The sequence below is a fragment of the Anser brachyrhynchus genome (assembly GCF_964034855.1).
Source record: "Anser brachyrhynchus genome assembly, chromosome: 5".
NCBI classification, from domain to species: domain Eukaryota; kingdom Metazoa; phylum Chordata; class Aves; order Anseriformes; family Anatidae; genus Anser; species Anser brachyrhynchus.
Window position 1 is genome coordinate 2,074,251 of NC_137699.1, and position 18,693 is coordinate 2,092,943.

The 18,693-nt window shown below is 34.5% G+C and overlaps 1 protein-coding gene across 34 annotated transcripts in view; it reads left to right on the top strand.

The window, feature by feature from the left end:
* IRAG1 (inositol 1,4,5-triphosphate receptor associated 1) overlaps window positions 1–18,693 on the top strand; it is a 107,395-nt gene that overhangs the window by 68,530 nt on the left and 20,172 nt on the right. For 13 of the 34 annotated variants that reach the window (XM_080593285.1, XM_080593255.1, XM_080593256.1 and 10 more), the window contains 10 exons: window positions 1,163–1,216; window positions 1,942–2,132; window positions 7,585–7,685; window positions 10,154–10,224; window positions 11,108–11,281; window positions 12,283–12,360; window positions 12,818–12,867; window positions 13,287–13,328; window positions 14,897–15,481; window positions 17,649–17,727. In XM_080593285.1, coding sequence (XP_080449411.1) covers window positions 2,064–2,132; window positions 7,585–7,685; window positions 10,154–10,224; window positions 11,108–11,281; window positions 12,283–12,360; window positions 12,818–12,867; window positions 13,287–13,328; window positions 14,897–15,481; window positions 17,649–17,727 — 1,249 coding nt within the window. In that variant the 5' untranslated portion in view covers window positions 1,163–1,216; window positions 1,942–2,063. Of the gene's footprint in view, window positions 1–1,162; window positions 1,229–1,941; window positions 2,133–7,584; window positions 7,686–10,153; window positions 10,225–11,107; window positions 11,282–12,282; window positions 12,361–12,817; window positions 12,868–13,286; window positions 13,329–14,896; window positions 15,482–17,648; window positions 17,728–18,693 lie in introns of all 34 variants that reach the window. The other 21 variants (XM_080593283.1, XM_080593284.1, XM_080593259.1 and 18 more) reach the window with 6 other exon arrangements.

Genomic DNA, 18,693 nt, shown 5'->3' on the forward strand with positions numbered 1-18,693 from the left:
CTTTAAAGATGATTTTAACATGTTTATTAAGGAAAAATATATTTTTGTTCATGGAAAACTTCTATTTGTTTCCTTTTATTTGGAGTTAGAGGTGGGTAAAATTGTGATACAAACTGAGCTTTCACTTATTGCAGTAGAACTAAAAATTAACCTGTAACAGGTTCTACAAAAGCTTGAAACTTGCTCTTACAGTGATTAGCATATCCTGCTCCAGGAAGTAAATATACTGTTTGGAGACAGTGGGGGGGAAAAAAAAGAAAATAGTCATCTCTATATTGGTCTTCATAATGACATAATTTGTGTTGCATCTTTTCCACAGTCTTTACCAAAGGACTTCAATGGAATAATGGTATTTTTTTCAAAAGCACAGTAATACTCACAGTAATGCTCATGTATAGATGCTTTTTCAGTGTATTAGTTCTACATGGCATTTCAGATGAAGTGGACTTGTATCTGATTCTTCTAGCAGAAGAGAAAATGAAATTTCCAATAGAATGTGAAATAAATCTAGTAAATGCATAGGTCTTACCTACTTCCTTAGTCTAAGGTTTTCACACATTATGTAGGTTTTACAAGTTCTGTGAAAGCTGAGGTGAGGAACTGTCGCTACTGAGGCTGCTTCGGTATTTCCTGTGACTTTCTTCTGTTGATTTAAAATAAATATATATATGCACTGTGTGTGTGTGTTTATATGTGTGTATAAATATATAGTATTTTGACAATTTTATTTTCTTAATTTTAATTTAATTTTAAAATAAAACAATAAGTTCTTTAATAATTTTCCCTGCCCTTCCCTGAAATGGATAGGAAAACTGTAGAAAATTAATTTTAGGTTGTCAAATGCCTTGAACTTTAAATCATCTCACCATCACCACTCTTTTGCTCCATCCATCTTAATCTCTAATAGAATAAAAGGGTAATAATGAAATTAGTAATTCATCAGTTTTGGGAGAAGATGAGGTTTTAGACATTGAACCTCTGCTGGATGTGTATATTCATCTCCTTGACTTACTATTGAAGTTGTTACTACATTAGAGTTTCAATGTATAGCTCCATTCTATGCACAGCTGCAAATTAACTGTTAAGGGAATATAGTTTACTAGTGCAGTTGGTTACTGTATACCCGATTGTCTCTGATAACCGCCTAATTTCTCACCTGTAGGCGCCACCAAGGAATCGGATGATTTATTTATGAGGACTGTTCCTTAACTGTCCGGTAGGTGTCAGGGTAAGTCTTGTAATACACTGCAGCTAAAAGGATTAATACCTCTGATTTCTCTACTTCAGACTATTTTACATGCTTTAATGCTTACAATATCCGTGTGAAGGCAGTAGCTAAAGTTGATACTAACAACAATAATTTTCTCAGCTAGTAGACAGTGATTTCTTTTTCCCCGTTCAGGCATTACTGGTATTTTCTTCAAAAGTGTACTGCACAGTGCTTACGTAGATGTACACCAAGAATCTCTTTTTAAAGTGTTTGAAAAGTTAACCTAGGCCTTTAAAGTGCTTCAGCACATGCTCAAATAAAGAGTGCCACCATCTGGGTTGCCAGTTTTACTCCCAGAGCTTTTCCTTTCTTTGAGATCTGAGATCATACTCTGTAGCACTAGGACTTTGTTGGTTACTAAAAGGCATGTTACAGATATCCAGGATGCTGCGTCCTTCTTGGAGGATCTTTAGAGATGGCAGTTTAATCACAGCCAACACAGTCACAGTAGAAAAATACTAATAATCTGTGAAATGGAGGGGAGGGGTAGGAATAGCAATAAGCATGCATTTACTAAATTACACTTGACCTTGAAAGCTTTAGTTAATAAAACTCAAGACAATGCTTTTACTTTTAAACCTTGATACTGTTTGTTATCGTAAAGTGATCTGTGTATTAGAGCATAGATTTTTTTAAATGGATTTGACTTGTATTTTTGGCATCTAACACAGCCAGTGGATCACAAGGCCTCTCAGTGCTTATGCCTTCAGGCTAACTTGAAACAGTCTCATTCTCAGCAGTGTGTGCTTGTATTAGTCCACGTTGTGGTTCAACGTACTTCACACCATCCACCATGCCAACCCTACCTGAAGACAAGGATCAACCAAAGGTGGCACAACACAACAGTTCTTCACCTGCCAAGGTAAGAACTCTTACAAATGCATGTTTCTGATACTTGTTTTGGAAACCTGAGGCTGAAACTGTTAGTTTGTATACCTTTAGGAATTTGTAAAATAACATTTAGTGCCTTGCTGTATATTGGTGGGTTTTGATTAACTGATGAAGCTATGAATGATCTTTCAGTTGCTCTCTCAGAATTTTGTAAGTATTTTATAGATTAAGGAGTGGAAATTGAATTGATGTTATTCCAGAAAACCTTAATCTTTGAGAAAAGAACTTAGATTTCTACTTCACAGTAAACTTGAAACATCTAGTGTTGCTTTTATAGATGTATGAGATGATATCCAATTTGCGTGTGTGTGAAAGAAGGAAATCTGATTTTTGGTTTGTACTCAGTGCTATATTTGTCATAGTAGTAGCTGAAAATATACTGAAACTATACCAAGTGCACGTGAGAGAGACAAGAGACATTCATCACTTTGCTAATCCAATTGATTGTATACATAAATTTTAACATGTTTTATTTGCAGATAAATTTAAAAAATCATTAAGTGATGATGGTTTTGCCTTTTAAATAATGTATATCACTGATAAAAAGTAGTTTTACGTTCTAACAGTTTTTTGTTGTTGTTTTTAATAAATTGTTAGCTTAGCTGAAGTAAAGAATTACCAAGTCACAGGTTACCCAGATCGTCCTGTTTGATACAAACCGTTATAAAGGAGGAAAGGATTTACAATCTGGCACATCCTCAATTAAAAATGTATCACTTACTGGATTTGAGGACACTGTATTCTACACTTTAGGCGAAAACATCCGCTACTTCAGCATCATTGGAAAACATTGTCAGCAGTGAACTCTACACTGATATGTCATGCATTCTGTCCAAATTGCACATTGTGCTGAGTGTTAGTTTCCTGGCTTGAGATAAACACCATAGATGGATACAAGTTTATCAGACTTCTAGCTGAGAAGAAACTAATAAGTCAAGAAGGTGGTTTGTGTATTTGGTTTTCATTTATTTATTTTGCTTTGTTTTTAACTCTCCCATGTGAAGAGTATTTGAGAGTACCAATTAGCCTAATTCAAAGCACTTTAACCCCTTGTTTGGAATGTCATCTGAATTAAGAGCATTTAGTTGAACTCTGTGTGCTGTCCAGTTAAACATAGTGGAAGTACTGAACATTTTAAAAGTGTTCCATAAAAAATAATTTCTCCCAGCATAAATCAAAAAAACTCATAGTTAGGTGTCATTTTTAGCCACTTCTACATTTTAACTTAATTAGATTTGTTTCACATTAAATTGATATGTTTTTGCTGATATCCTGAATAACTGATTTTAGGCTTTTAGCAAAGAAAATTAGATCCTTAAAAGTAGGTTAAAAGATTTATAGTATCCTACTGTTTGTCCTACACTTTTAGCATTGGTTGTGAGATGCCTTCTTTATCTCTTTTCACGTGAGAAGTTTTGTCTTTTTCCAGCTTTCTCTTCTCGTTGTATCCTGACCACTATTTTTCTGTCTAGTCTGACTGCTGAGGAAAAGCATGTCTCAAGCTCATAATATTTTTGTTACACACATTATTCCATCAGTCAAGAGTCTGCATTTATTCTTTTCTTCTTCCTGTTTAAATGTGTGTTCCACTTTCATCAAATCACTGCATGTTACTTGTTTTGTTCTGAAGATGTCCCATGCTCATTTTGTCTTTTTTTCTGTCTCTTTCAACTAAATATAGTTACTACAGAATTTTATTACCTTCCTTACAAAGCTCTCAATTCAGCACTTCACTTAAACATATAAAAATCAAGGTTATTTAAAACCCCATCTTACTCAAAAAACTGCTCTGAGACATGTTATTTGTCTGAGGCCTTTCATGTGAGTATCTGTTTTGGACCAAATTTATTCTGCAATTCAGTCAAGTCCTTTCGTTATTTTCTGAGGATGAGGCCATGTGGCAGAGGATTTGTTTTTCAATGATTTAAAGAATTCAGGTGGTATACAGGAAAGCTTTATCATCTGACTGTTCTGGCATGGTAGCCCTTGTAGCAGGGATGCATTTTTTCCATTGCTGTTCAAATCCATCCAAATTTGGCTGGATTATAAAACTCTTTAAGCATGTTTTCTGTATGCTTAGCAAGGGCTTGGTAGAGCTTAACAGCCAGAATCTCTGCAGATCCCATCTACCCTGAGCATCCTTGAGCCTCTTCTACAGCATCTTCTAATATGGACAAAATTGCATTTGTTATCTTCCCAGCCCTGCATAAAACCCCTCCAACAGGACTAGATAGCACAAGATCATCCTTGTAGAGTGTGTGAATGGATTCTCATGTGAACCACAGAGGTGGAGTCAATTTTACCCTCCATTTGTATGGGAGGAAGGCTTGGGACAAAAAGTGAACAGAGACTGATAGCAAGTAGTCACTGGTACTAGGAGGTGAGGCAGCTATTGCAGATGGATGAAGAACAGTTTTGTCTGGAAGCTAACATGGAGAGGGCATTTTTGGGCAAGCAATAGGAAGGTGATGGAAAACCTCTGTCTCATCCTTGTGCAGTTGTACGATGTACAAAAATATAAGCTTCCAGTTAGAGCTCCTGTTCCAAGATCTGCATATATCAGTCTTGAATGCTCCTTGGGGTATGATTTTTCTTTGTTTCTTTGAATTCACCTGGCCTTGAGAAGAGCTTCATGTTCTAGCTCTTATTGACAGTCCATATAAAAAAGATTTGGACAATAGGAACTATGAGTTTCCATCTATGTGAAAGTTGAACTGCTATAGTTGCTGACTGATTAGTGTTTTCTACCTGACTTTAACTAGCCTTGACTATGGTCTTTTCCATTTTTTTTCTTTTTTTTTAAAAATGACCTGTTTTTAGAGTCTTAAAATGGAATTGAGTGATTTTAAGGCTGATGTTCTTATGTCATGAAAAACTTGTACTCTTTGGCAGTGATGAGATTAGTATAAACAATGTGCTTGTGTACTCAGCGTGGCAATCACCTGAATTTGTCATTGACAAAATACAAAATAAATAACAAATAGACAAATTTTTGTCATAGACAAAATACATTGATACTTAGTAGCATATTCAAGAATTCTACTAAAAATTGTTTCAAGTTATTATAATACAATATTACTTGTGTGCTTGTATCGCATAATAAATGATGCTTTTACATTTTTACATTCACAATGTTACAGGAATATTTTTCATAAACTTAAATGTTCCTATTTTCTTGGCATGTTTCCTCTCCTGCTCTCCTATGATCAAAAATGTAAACTTGTCCAGAAAAGTCATATGAGACTTATGCCTATAGAGCCATGTAGCTGTGTGGAATGTATTTATTTATTTATTTTAGTTTTAAAAAATAAATAAGATTGAATTTACAACCAAACCAAGAACTCTAAATCTGATGTCCAATTCAAAACTTATTTTATTTGCATTTGAGAAGAAAAGTTGTGCTATATGCTGCATTATTATACTATTTTCAAAATTCTTCTAGAGTTCTTTGAATTAACCAGAATATATTAATTCAAGGAGAGTAAAATGTTTCACTTAAAGATGTTGAAAGGTGTATCTGATACCCAACAGCTACATGACTACTAATATTTTTCTGTATGCATATAATTTCACTTCAATTTATACTCTTGGCCACTTGTTTATTGTAACAAACATTATGACTACACTAATTTCTTCACCTGACATTAGATGACTGAAACAAAATTATAAATTGATGGCCTTCATTTTGAAGAATTGAAATTTCTCTGCTCTAAAACTTAGACAATAAAAAGCTGTTATAAAAACACTAATTTATGCATTTAAAGAACGAATCGTGTAGTAGTTTAGCTTATCAAGTCAATCTTAATGAATATTACTAAAGTAACTAAACTTGTTCTGAATTCATTACATTTGTGTCAGCCTGTAGCAGGTAAGCATTCTTAAAAGGAGTAAGCACAATTGAGAGTAAATGTATTTCAGTAAAAGCAAAATTAGGTTTATAACAGCAGAATGTAAGTGGCATTGCGCTATGGGTAGTAAACATGTTCTTTTAGCAAATTCAGAAATGTCATAGAATCACAAAATGGTTTCGTCTGGAAGGAACCTTTAAAGATAACCTAGTTCCCCACCCTCCCACCCCCAACATCATGGACAGGGACACAAACTTCATCTAATCCAATGCCAATGAAAGTAAAAAAAATAAAATAAAATAAAAAAAATCTTAGGGAGCTTTGGGATGTAGTTTCAAGAAAAATTTAGACTCAAATGACTAAATAAGGAAGCCAGTTACATTTTGAGAACTTAGAATTTATTATTATTATTATTATTATTATTATTGGATCTTACAATCTGATTGATGGCAGTTCCCTGCCACTTTGGGGAAGCTTTCATTCCAACTATAATTACTTGCACTGCTATGGTATGTTCTATACAGGATTTTACTTGAAATTAAAAATTGCTACCTTCTAAAAGGTGCCTCCACTCCCTCCCTGCCTATGCCCCCCACCCTTCCTCCGCAGAATAATTTTGCATTAATCCCTTTTTTGATTTCTTGACCAACTGAAGAAACAGGATTGGTTTTGTACAAGAAAACCTTTCAACAACACAGAGGTTGATTTCATTTGATTTGTGTGTTTGTGAAAGAATCTAAGTGTAGTACATCGTGGTAGAAATCCACAGTTCTTTATTCCAACTTGATACGTCTCCACATCTCCATTTGAGATATCTCACAGAAAACAGATTCCTTCTCTTCAGCTCACTGGCATCATTGTGGTGGAAAGTGTGGAGTTAAGTCCTAAGGGCAAGTTATCATATTTTTTAAGAAGACAAGTGTACATTGATATTTGTTGCCAGTTTCTCTTGTCACTTAAATAAATTGCATTGTTTTTATTTAAATATTGCAATTATGTATTCTTAAAATATTTTTTCCAATTAATGGAAGGGAAAAACAAGTAGAAAACTGACAAGATGACCACATAATTTTATTTATTTATTTATTTGTTTTTTCTGGATAGCATGTGCAAACTTAATATGATACTTATTCAGGTTTTCATGGTACGCAACTAGTATTTCAAAGTTTGTGTACCTAAATTAGCCCTGTTATACAAAGCTGTTTTTCACTCTTGCATTCAGCTCTTAAGTTCTTTAGGTGTTAGACCCATTCAGTAGAAGAATGGATTGTTGTGTGAAAAAATCAGTTTGTCTACCATTATAAGGTTTTCCCAGAATTTGCATGCCTATTAAGTTAAGCTTGTGTGCATTAAACCTTTGTAAAGATAACAGTCCAGGTCTCCATCACTTCTTTTCAGCAGTTTAACTAAAGGCCTCTAATTCACATATGTTTTATCAAATAAAATCTAATTCTCACTTAGTTCAGTCATTTTCTCTTTAAGCTAAATTGACAAATGCATTTTTATTTTTCACATCAATGTTCAGTGTTTTGAATTTCTGTTTAACTACACTTTTATTTCTCTCAAATCATTCAGGACACTACTGTTGAAGGAACAACATGCAGTACACCTTCAATTGTTCTTCCAGAGAATGCAGTTATGCCTGATGTAGAAATTGATAAAAATCTGGTTAACAGGTACTACATAATACATTACCAATCTATGTATAAATTGTACAGTAATTCCAGGATCTGTGTAATATTAAAAGATTATTGATATGTCTTTGTAATTAGATTATATTTTATTTCTATTTTGATTAATTTGGGGTACGGGTAAGTGGGGTGATGGGAGTACAATTGATACTGCAAGAGTAGAGTTTCATGTGTCACTAATCCTGCCAACCTAAATTGGTGTCCTTCAAAATTTACATGAACTTTCTAATCTTTCAGAATAGCATAATTTGAAACTTAAACAAAAATGTGAATTTAAATTTTGTACGTTTTTGACTAACAATTGCAACTTTTGAAATGCATCTTCCTGTTAGCAAATAAAATATGGCCTGGTGAGGAAAAAATTATCTGGTCCTTCTGTAGGCATAGAATGGTGTGTGTGCCCTACAAGGATGACTGACAGTTAAATTTCTCATGTTCTATGCATGGAACACACTAGCCAATGTGCAATACTTGTCTGATGTCCAAATTTTAAACGTTTACTTGGACACCATCCGTAGGCAATTGACATGCTGGTGGGCAAGTACCCCACCCTCCCCCCATTGGAAAATTTTCAATTTAGTAGTTAAATCCCTGATTCTGGTCTATTAATTACATAATACCAGTAGTGCTGCCTTGAATTATATAAATATTTCTGTTGAAGCAAGAAGAGCTTTGTAGACTGATACAAAGTTATGAAAGTTATCCTTGTGGTTTTTTTTGTTTTGTTTTTTTAAATCTTACTGTTCTTTCAAATAGTGAAATTTTTCATGGTATGGTCAGCCATCAGTGTTGACTCTTGCAATTGGGCATATCTTATGTAGAAAATCTCTTTCATCTGTTTCTTTTCTGAATTAAAGAACTAGCTCTATGACCATCTTTTGGCAGTATTCGTAGTGTTATGCTGAAAAATACATGTTGTAGAAATGATATTTGCAATCTGTTAGAATTGTTTTCTCTACTGAAAGGAAAATGTAGCAACAAACTGTTGTTTGATTGTTCTTACAAACAATCTGCACCATCTTTAAATTACTCAATGTTTTTAATGACGGAATGTGTGGTTTTGGCAAAAGATGCACTTGCAATGTATGACAGTTTGTAAGGCTTAATTGTAAGTTCAGAATTTCCAACGAGGTTTGTGATAATAAAAATAATTTTCAGGTTTTAACAATAATTTTGGCAGGTATTTAATTTAAATTCTATTTTTAGCATCTTATAGTCTTGTCAACTGTTGAAAATACTTCTTAACTTTTTTATTCTAGTATATTAAATATATCTTTGAGAGTGCATATACCTTCCAGTCATGTGCATGTTATCTTTATATTGAATTAAAGCAGATATTAATAACAATTTAAGCTGATGCTGGTGAAGCTACTGTTATTGCATATGGTATGCCGTACAAAAATTGTAGGTAGCTTGTTGTTGCTGGATAACTTTGGGTTTGTTTTGTTTTGTTTTCCACACAGGACAATATTATTAGATATTAGAACATATTCTAACACTAGTCAGCATCTTTAAAATTCTCTTCTCACTTTTTTTTTTCCTCTGAAAAAAAACCAGATGCAACAAGTTTAGGTTCCTTTTTCAGCTCTCTTCTTTCCATTCCTGTCTTATATCTGTTCAGTCCTCCTTGCTGTTTCAGTGAAAGGACATGGAAACTGAGATGGGACTGCTTTCCTGATCTAGTGAGATAAAATATCAGTTGAAAATTGAAGTAGATATTTTTTCTAAGATAAACAGTTGGAAGAACAAAGTATAACAACTAAACACAGTAATTTTGAAGCAGAAGTTTGGGGCCATTCAGGTAGGCCAGGCAAGAATAGCACCTTGAGGTTAGGCAAGTTACTGAATTGAAATAACAATCCTGTCTGAAGCTGAAAACTTCAATTTTCAGTTGAATTAGGGTTATTTTTAATCTTCTGATAAAACATAGTTCTTGACCTGGAAATTGAATTTACTGATCTGATATTAGACTTGAATTATGGGAAAAAATAATCATGAAGTATCAATCAAAATCGGTACTATAATTTGCTTGTATCCTTCAAATGTACCTCTCTGAACATCAAGATTGTTTAAGAGTTAGAATTATAATGCAGCCCTATAAAAGCAGCATTACCTGCTGGATCAGCACTTAATTTTCTGATGTCGTTTAAGATATTTACCTGCTATGTCAGTGTGGCAGCCTAAGAAATTATCTTAATCATAAAACTTAGTTTAGGAAACACTATCAACTTACAAAGACTAAAAATTACTTTTTGTAACATACCTATTTAGGTGAGTTTCATGTCATGATAGGAATAACTACTTGCTTTAGTTTGAGAAATTGAAAGTTTACAGTATCTGAGGTTATCAGTAAATGTCAAGTAATTTCTGTAATATTCCTTTGTTCTGTAGTCTTCCCTTTTTTTTTTTTGTGGCATCTTCCCATAATTTTTTTCATTTATTTTTCTCTCTAGACCTCGTAGTCCTCATAGAAGACATTCTAACCGTGCCACTAGGAATTCAACAAGTTCATTGACTTCTGTTGGTAAGAAGTGATTATTCATTCAAGCTAGGATGTTTTCTCTGAAAATGTGACATGCAATGAAGATGTAAATAGAATCACAGAATCACCTAGGTTGGAAGATACCTCCAAGATCACCTAGTCCAACCTCTGACCTAACACTAACAAGTCCTCCACTAAACCATATCACTAAGCTCTACATCTAAATGTCTCTTAAAGACCTCCAGGCATGGTGACTCAACCACGTCCCTGGGCAGCCCATTCCAATGCCTAACAACCCTTTCGGTAAAGAAGTTCTTCCTAATATCCAACCTAAACCTCCCCTGGCGCAACTTTAGCCCGTTCCCCCTCATCTGGTCACCAGGCATGTGGGAGAATAGACCAACCCCCACCTTGCTACAGCCTCCTTTAAGGTACCTGTAGAGAGCAATGAGGTCGCCCCTGAGCCTCCTCTTCTCCAGGCTGAACAACCCCGGCTCCCTCAGCCGCTCCTCATAAGACTTGTTCTCCAGACCCCTCACCAGCTTCGTTGCCCTTCTCTGGACTCACTGAAGCACCTTGATGTCCTACATACAGTCTGATTGTCTTGACTGAAGTTTTCTTTCATGTACATGCACATCTGTAATGCATACATAGGGAGTGCATGCACAGGGAATACTGATAACGTTTTTAGATAGTGATCGTGAGTTTATGAGCATCTTTGACTTAATCTCAGTGGGTAATCTGTGGTTTTGATGACTTGCTCTAAAATTGTGAATATAACAGCATTATAAAATTAACAGTCAGAAATTTTATTTAATGTAAGCTCGAAGTTCAACTTACAGATGTTTTGTGCTGGTTACTCTGAAATGCAGCAACCTATCTGGATACATGAAATACAGCTGTAATTCTGATGTTTTCAACCCAGATAACAGTGGTCACGTGATTGATTTGGTAAATGATCAGCTGCCAGATGTCAGAATATCAGAGGAAGACAAAAAGAAGAACCTTGAATTACTAGAAGAAGCAAAGAAAGTGAGCGAGAGGTTTCTAATGCGCAGAGGCAGAAAATCAAGAAGTAGCCTCCCAGAATCACCCACAGGTATGTGCAGATTCTGAAGATAAGATTTCACATTGTACTTCAAAGATCTGCAAAGGCATAAATAAATATCTACTGTAACACATATATTGCTACTGTAGGCATACACTTTGTTAATTTGAAGGTTAGAATCCCTCTGTCTCTCTTCACAATTCAGTATGAAGCAGAAATGACCAATCTATATTCAAATGTAACAGTAGAAGACAATGTTTGTAGGTGTCTGAATGACACACTGCAGACACTGTAATAGGAAAGCAGGAGCTATTTCAATTGCAATCTTAAAAAAGTCACAAATTTTCTTGTCAAGATTTACTGCCTAGAGATCCTATTGTACATAAAATTAAACCTTAATGACTAGATATGAATATTGTGGAAAAACATACCACCCAGACATAATTACACAGACTTTTATTCTAAATATAATTGTAAACTAAGCTAACTGGACCAGATCTTCCTTTAAAAATGATAGAATAAAATATTTTGTTCTAGAATGTCATTTGAAATTATTTTTCCCTCATAGGAAGTGTTTGAAAGCTAGGACAAAATTGTCATTTTTATTGTGAAATAGGACTTTCATTTAGCTTTGAAATACCTTTTCAAAACAGAATTCTGTCTTAAAATCAGCTTGACACTTTCTGTAGGGAAAAGAAAACTAAATCTTTTTAAGTTAAATTTCTCTTTTTTTCTAAATTCCTTGAGTTCTTCTCTTGTGCCCACTCCTCTGCGATGCTTACAATCTCATAAAACTGAGGGGAATGATAATTCTGGGTATCAACAAATTTTATTAGTTTGTGCTACGTATATGAGATAAAACTTACTCTAAGTTCATAATTGGCAAAAACAATTTGGCAATTAAAGTGACTCGTCATACTTGGGACAAACACATGACAGTTTGATAACTGTGAGATTAATGTTTTAATCTTGCATGAATTAAAAAAAAATCAGAAACCACAAGCCTAGAGAATAAAATTACTTTTTTATTTGTGTCTCTTGTTTTAATGAAGCTGTTTCCCCTACACTTAGTCCGAAAGTTTCACCAGTAGCATCTCGGAGCAACTCTCTCACTCTTCCTGTTCCATCAGGTAAAATGATCTATGCAGGTTCAAACCTTAAGTTATTAAAAATAAAAAATAAAATAAAACAAATTTTCTTAGTATCTCTGGAGAAGTCAGAATCTATACATTCAAGCATCTCCTGAATATGACAAAGCTCTTTAATACCTATGATATATAAGTAAATCTTGATATATGATGATGTATAAGTAAATATTTACTTATGTGTTTTTGTTATATTTTGCTCCTGTGGTGCTGCTTGGCTACAGGTTCCTTTTTATTCTTTTCAATAATAGATGTTTGAGAAGTTCTAGTGTTCTTTCACTTTTTGTGTTTCAGATTTAATTTTTCCCTTTTAAATAATATTTTGTGCATTGAAGTTTTCATCTTAGATGTAAGTGTGTGTGTATGTGTTTGCTAATGTTGTGGTATTAAAACTTTTGAGCAAAACCATCAGGATACACTTTAATCACACATGTCTTCCTAGGATCTGATGCATGCGAAACCACTAGCGTTGAGTCAGTATCACCAGGGCCGGTAAGAAAGAGCTGAATAATCTGCACAGTAACCTGATTATTAAAGGACTATATTATATTACACTGTTCTGTTCGTCCCTGAGGAAAATAGGAAGTTTTCAATACTATTTTCAATACTAAAATATGATTATTAACATGTTTTCCTGCAAACTGAGAAACTAATAAATGTTAATTCTGAAGACCAAAATCCATGACGTAATGACTGCTGAAGGATCACAGAGAACTGTGAAGTATAGAAAATGGAAACATATATATGATCTTAATCTATGGGAAAAACCAATCCCTAAAATTACTTCATAAATAAATATAATGATGTAAAAAATATTTAAAGTTCATCTATTAATATTTGTATATAACGCAGCATAGATGTCAAAGAAAATTTTGTAAGACATACACAACTTTCTTCCCTCTTTTTGCTAGAATAACAGAACTGTGAAAGAAGATGAGAGGCAAACTGCAGAGGTAAGTGTTTGATATGGTGTTGTACAAAATCTGTTGTTTTTTCTAAGCACATATGACTTATTTGTGCAGCTAAAAAGGCTAAAAACTTTACTAAGTGAACAGAAAAGCAATACTGAACTAAGAAAAAAAACAATACTGAGCTAAGAAATTGCAAAGCACCTGGCAATATAGTGGTGAAAAATGGGCTACAGCTATCCTGTGTGTCCTATTATGAACACATTTTCATTCCTGCTTTATGTTAATTAAAATCAATATGCTAAGTACCTTCAGAATTCAAGGAAAAAAACCTACTGTAGCCATTTCAATGTACACTGGTGTTTTAGACAGATGTCTTCTTCCAGACCCATTTAATTTAGCAGAAGAGGTTATTGTACTTAATATTCTGTACGACAGATAGGATGGTACGAATCTACACATCTATTGGCGAAGCATCTTAGGTGAATGCTTCCTAACTTGGTTTAGGTAACATCAGATGGCCTGATGGCCCTTTAAAGAGATTTTCTCATAAGTGGATTAGGCAATGCTTTGTGTGTGTGCGTATATATATATATATATTTCAGCAGAACTTTGGAGCAGTAACTACAAAGGGCAGGAGTAGCAATATAATTAGAGCAGAGCCCTCAAGTTACGTTTGTTTGCTGCCTTAAATTACTGATACAAGTGCCCTTAGACAAAAGTTTAGATTCTGTACCAGAGTAACCAAGAAACAGGCACACGTTGTTTTGCCAGTTCTCTTCTGGAGATTGCAAACAATTATAACCTATGGTAATGCACACAGAGATTTTGAACAGCTTGCATGCATATATTCTATACATCTGCCTCAGTTGTCTCTGCATCTTGCTGTATCACAGTGAGGGCAGAATGAGTAACATGTCTCTACCTTCCTTCCCCACTCCTTAAAGCTGTAACTTAGAGCCTGATTTCACTGATATGACTTGTGGCTTGTTAAAGCTGCATGATAATGAGATCCTGTGCACTCAATAGAACAATGCAAATTATTAATCCCAAGGAACAATGTAATAGAAGAAAGTATGGATTGGTGATCAGAGTAATGAAGTACATATTAATGAGACTTTTTAGTAGTACTAAATTATATGAAATTAAAAACCCCAGCACGGAGGGAACTAGAAATGAACATGGAAACATGAGAAACATGGAGACAAATTAGTATGTTTTAACTTTTGTGTACAAAACCATAATTTTTTCCTTGGGAGGTGAGGAACTAACAGGAAAAAAAAAAAAGTCAAATCAAAAAAATTGGAAAGTAACAGTGCTGTAAGATATAGGGCTCAAGGTGTATACTTGGGCAAACCTTACATTATGATGATGAGAATCCTAGCGCTATGAGTACTTGGAATGGCAGGATGTTATCTCAAAGGTTCAGAGAAGAGAATTCCAATTCAGTGTTCTTTCAAGTGCCCTTCAAAAATTATTTCCATTGTCAAAAGCACATGTTTAAAGGCAAACATCAATGAAAATGACTCTATATGTGGAAAATCCATCATCAGAGCAGGGGAAAAGAGAAATCCACTATTGTTTCTCTGTTTTATATGTGTCTCTACTTTCAGAATGCTGCTAAGGGATTAACGGATCGAAGGCCAAATGATCAAAGGAAGATTTCTCAGGGAAGGCTGGTTCCACGTTCTGCTGGTTTTGAAAACTCCAAAGAAAAACTGTCAGAACAAAAAGAAAACTTTGATCCGCGTAAACATATAGATACTTTGCCCAAATGCTCCCCTTCAGGCAGTGATGGTGGCAGAATGTCTCTTAACACTTGCATGAATGTTTGTGAAAATGAACTCGCAAAATCATTCCTCAAGAAAGCAAAAGAAAATGATGCTCCTTTAAGAACCTATTTACCAGGAATAGGAAATACAGATCCAAAACTAAAAATTCCTGTTCCAGAAATGAGGGACCATAAAATTTCTTGTAAACCAGAATTTAAACTATGTGGGCTGCGTCCTCCTCTACTACGAGCTGTATCATGGGATAGCTTGGAGCCTGGACAAAAAGATAAAACACCTTTAAAACTACCATCTGAGGAAGAGAAAAGCTTTGGTGGTAATAAATCCAACAATCAATTTAAAGCATTCAAAGACCTCCAAATCCAAGTTCAGCCTGTTCGAATGCAGAAATTGACAAAGCTCAGAGAGGTGAGTCCTAGTTATCAGTTGTATCCTGTTTTAAAGTTATTTTTGCATCTTACTAAACTTTCAACTTGCTAGCATTATTTTTATTGTTGCAAGAAATGTATGTTAATATAATAGCAAACAATTTCAGCAAAATAAATACAATATTGTATCATTTTTCCTTTCCAACTTTAGTAAATTGTAACCTGTAACTAAATACCATGAAGTTACTATTTCGTAGTTCTTGTCAAATACGCCTCAACTGCGCTGTTGTCTCCTCCTTATGCATGTGCTCTTGCACATAGGGGGTTTTGTCTTCAGGAAAAACAAATTGTAATACTGGTGTCGAGGAAACACTAATTGCTTTCATTGTGGCAGAAAGGTGAGTATAAAACACAATAATTCATTTTTGCACAGTTTACATGAACTATAAACAGGAAGCAGTTGATTAACAGCCATGTCATTTGTAAAACATACTTTGGAGTAAAATGATCTATTTTGGTTTCTAAAGAGTTTTTTAGATCTGAAGAATCTTTCCTTCCTGAGGATATAACAATATTCTCTTTAAAAGGGTCACTTACGCTCTTTTCACTTCCTTTACTTCCTTGTACTATGCTTTTTCTGTTCCTTCATAATTTTCTTCAGAACCAGAGAGACAAAATACTAACTGGCTGATTTCTGTGTGAAAGGGATGAGACCTATGTATAAACAGAAAGCTTTAATTTGAAGTTGAGATAGTTGTTATACTTTTATGTAAGGGCTTACAAGATCTTCTGTCTTGTACTATTTGTAAGTTTTCTTTGGATTTAAAAATCATTTTTGCTTTGTTCAGCTGAGTGGTTTTGTGTCCTGTTTACCTCTTGGCATTGTCCCTTTTAAGGGTAGTTGTCCTGTCATTCAAGATTACAGGTCTTTGCAATATTGTTACATTTACAAGATCTCAGAGGACAGGAAGTGTTTTTAGCATGCATTTTTGCTTATTGAACATCCTCAGAAAATGTGCCCAGAGTTTTTGAACTGAGTGCCCCTGAGAGCAGATAAGCAGACTTAGAGTTTTGAGTTCTAACATGGTGCAAATCTGTCAGCCTCTTGAAGGACAGTATTGGACTCTGAAATCTGTAAATTAATCTGTTGCTAAATAGTTGTCTTAAATGTTTGTCAAAAAGAACTTTGTCTGAAATAATTAAACCCTAAGAATTAACTACTTTATTAAAAAAGTAGAAATAGCATGGAATGATGCAGCAACTAATGTGTATAGGACCTTTAAAAGGGGGAGAAGTAGTAGTTCCTTCCCTTAACATCATAATATTTTTTTCAATCTCCGCTAGTTAATACTTTAAGACAAGTACAGGGCTGACAGATCTGAGGACCTCAAATTTTGCACTTTGGTTACTTCCTTTCCACTGTAGTGCTTGGGAATGACAGCTTGGTTATTCATCTTTTCTTGTTTATGTAACACACATTCTTACTATATATGTACTGGAAATGTTCATATAGAGGCACCTGAGCCATATGACTGTTTTCGTAGCTGTTAAACAGCTATAAACAGAATCAGAAAATTAATACAATGTGGCATGTAATTCTAGTTATGCAGGATTTGAGCTCTGACCAGTTGGAGTTGTCTACTTATAAACAAAAGCAGGTGTTTACAAATTTAAAATATATTTGAGAATATGAAAGTAGGAAATGAGGAGATGATAGAAGGAGAAAAGATAATGATGTGTAATCCCGAGGACTGTATTCTTCCCTACCTGTAGGGAATAGTGGTACAGTAACAGTGAAGCATTAACTTGCATCTACTAGCACACCCAGCTTTGGTGTGAGTAAATCCTACTAATTCCATAAGGTGGCAAAATCTTTGATATCTGATTTTCTGTACTTTCTCCTTTCTGGAATACTAGCTTGCTACTATGTTTTTTTCATATTCATTTACTAAAATTCCCTTTTTGTACTTGAGTAAGGGGCCCATATTGCAAATCTCTATTCACATGACCAGGATTTTTGCTAAGTAATGCATGTATGAAATTTGAAATATGTGATACTGATATTGTAATAACTATAACTTCATGTAAATATCTCAATTATGTTTATTAACTAAAGTGAATGTTATATTTAGTGTTCATTTGTCAGGTATATTTATATTGAGATTTCTAGTTAAGTTACTTGTAAATGTTACTGTTTTTCTTAACAGGAGCATATTTTGCTGAGAAATCAAAATTTAGTTGGACTTAAACTTCCTGAACTTAGTGAAGCAGCTGAACAGGAAAAAGGTGCAGTACCACAAAAATGTGAAGGAGTGTGTCTTTGTTACACACTGATTTTTTTAAATATAATTAACTGATACAGAAAATAAAACATTTCTTACTTTTTCAATTACAATACTAGACGTACTGAAGCAGTCATGGGGGAGGGTAGTAAATGGTGATTGAGAGACCAGTAAAACTAGTGATGTTTTTTGATTTGGCTGTTGATTAGGCTTGGGAAAAAGAGGAATGCATCTTCTGATCCAACAGCCAATAACATGCCCTTTGCTCTGTATGGTTCATGCATGGGGAGCAGGAATAGAAGGATGCAATGTGAGAGGTGTGATGGTTTGTATGCTCTGGGACTGTTTCACAAGACCTCAAAGCTTCTGTTATGCAGGGAGATGGCTGAGATATTACGCTTCACGTTACCTCTGAAAACAGTCTCATCTTCCGTTTGAGTGAGACAAGATGAAAACAGGCTTCTTGTCCTCTACCTGTGTTTAGAGTTTGTATCTTTGGATTTTTCATATGTGGTAGTATTATTCCTGTCGCTCTGCTAGTACGTTTCCTAGAAATTATTTAGTGGGCCTTGTTTGAAATTGTAAAATAGTTGCCATTTTACTGGTCTGTTAAATAATTTGGGCAAATCTGAACCTTCTGAGAGGAAAACATTACGAAAAACTAAGCATTATTTTATTCAGCTTTTCAACCAAGAGCTCTTGAGTATCATGAACATCCTGAAGTCTACTACTCATATAAATAATAGCACATTAAAGGTCAAACCCTTGTCCTCAATGGGGAAGGCAAGTGAGGGGTCAAATCCTTAGCTTGTTTGTTAGGGAGACTTACTTCCTTACATTGTCATAGAAGCCACCTTTTCTTTTTAAGTGGAGCTGTAAATTTGCTTGAACAATAGCAAGTAGCCAGCTGCTTTATTAGTAGTATTATGAATCAAATATACTGGCTCCATCATGTTTTGTTATTAATGCC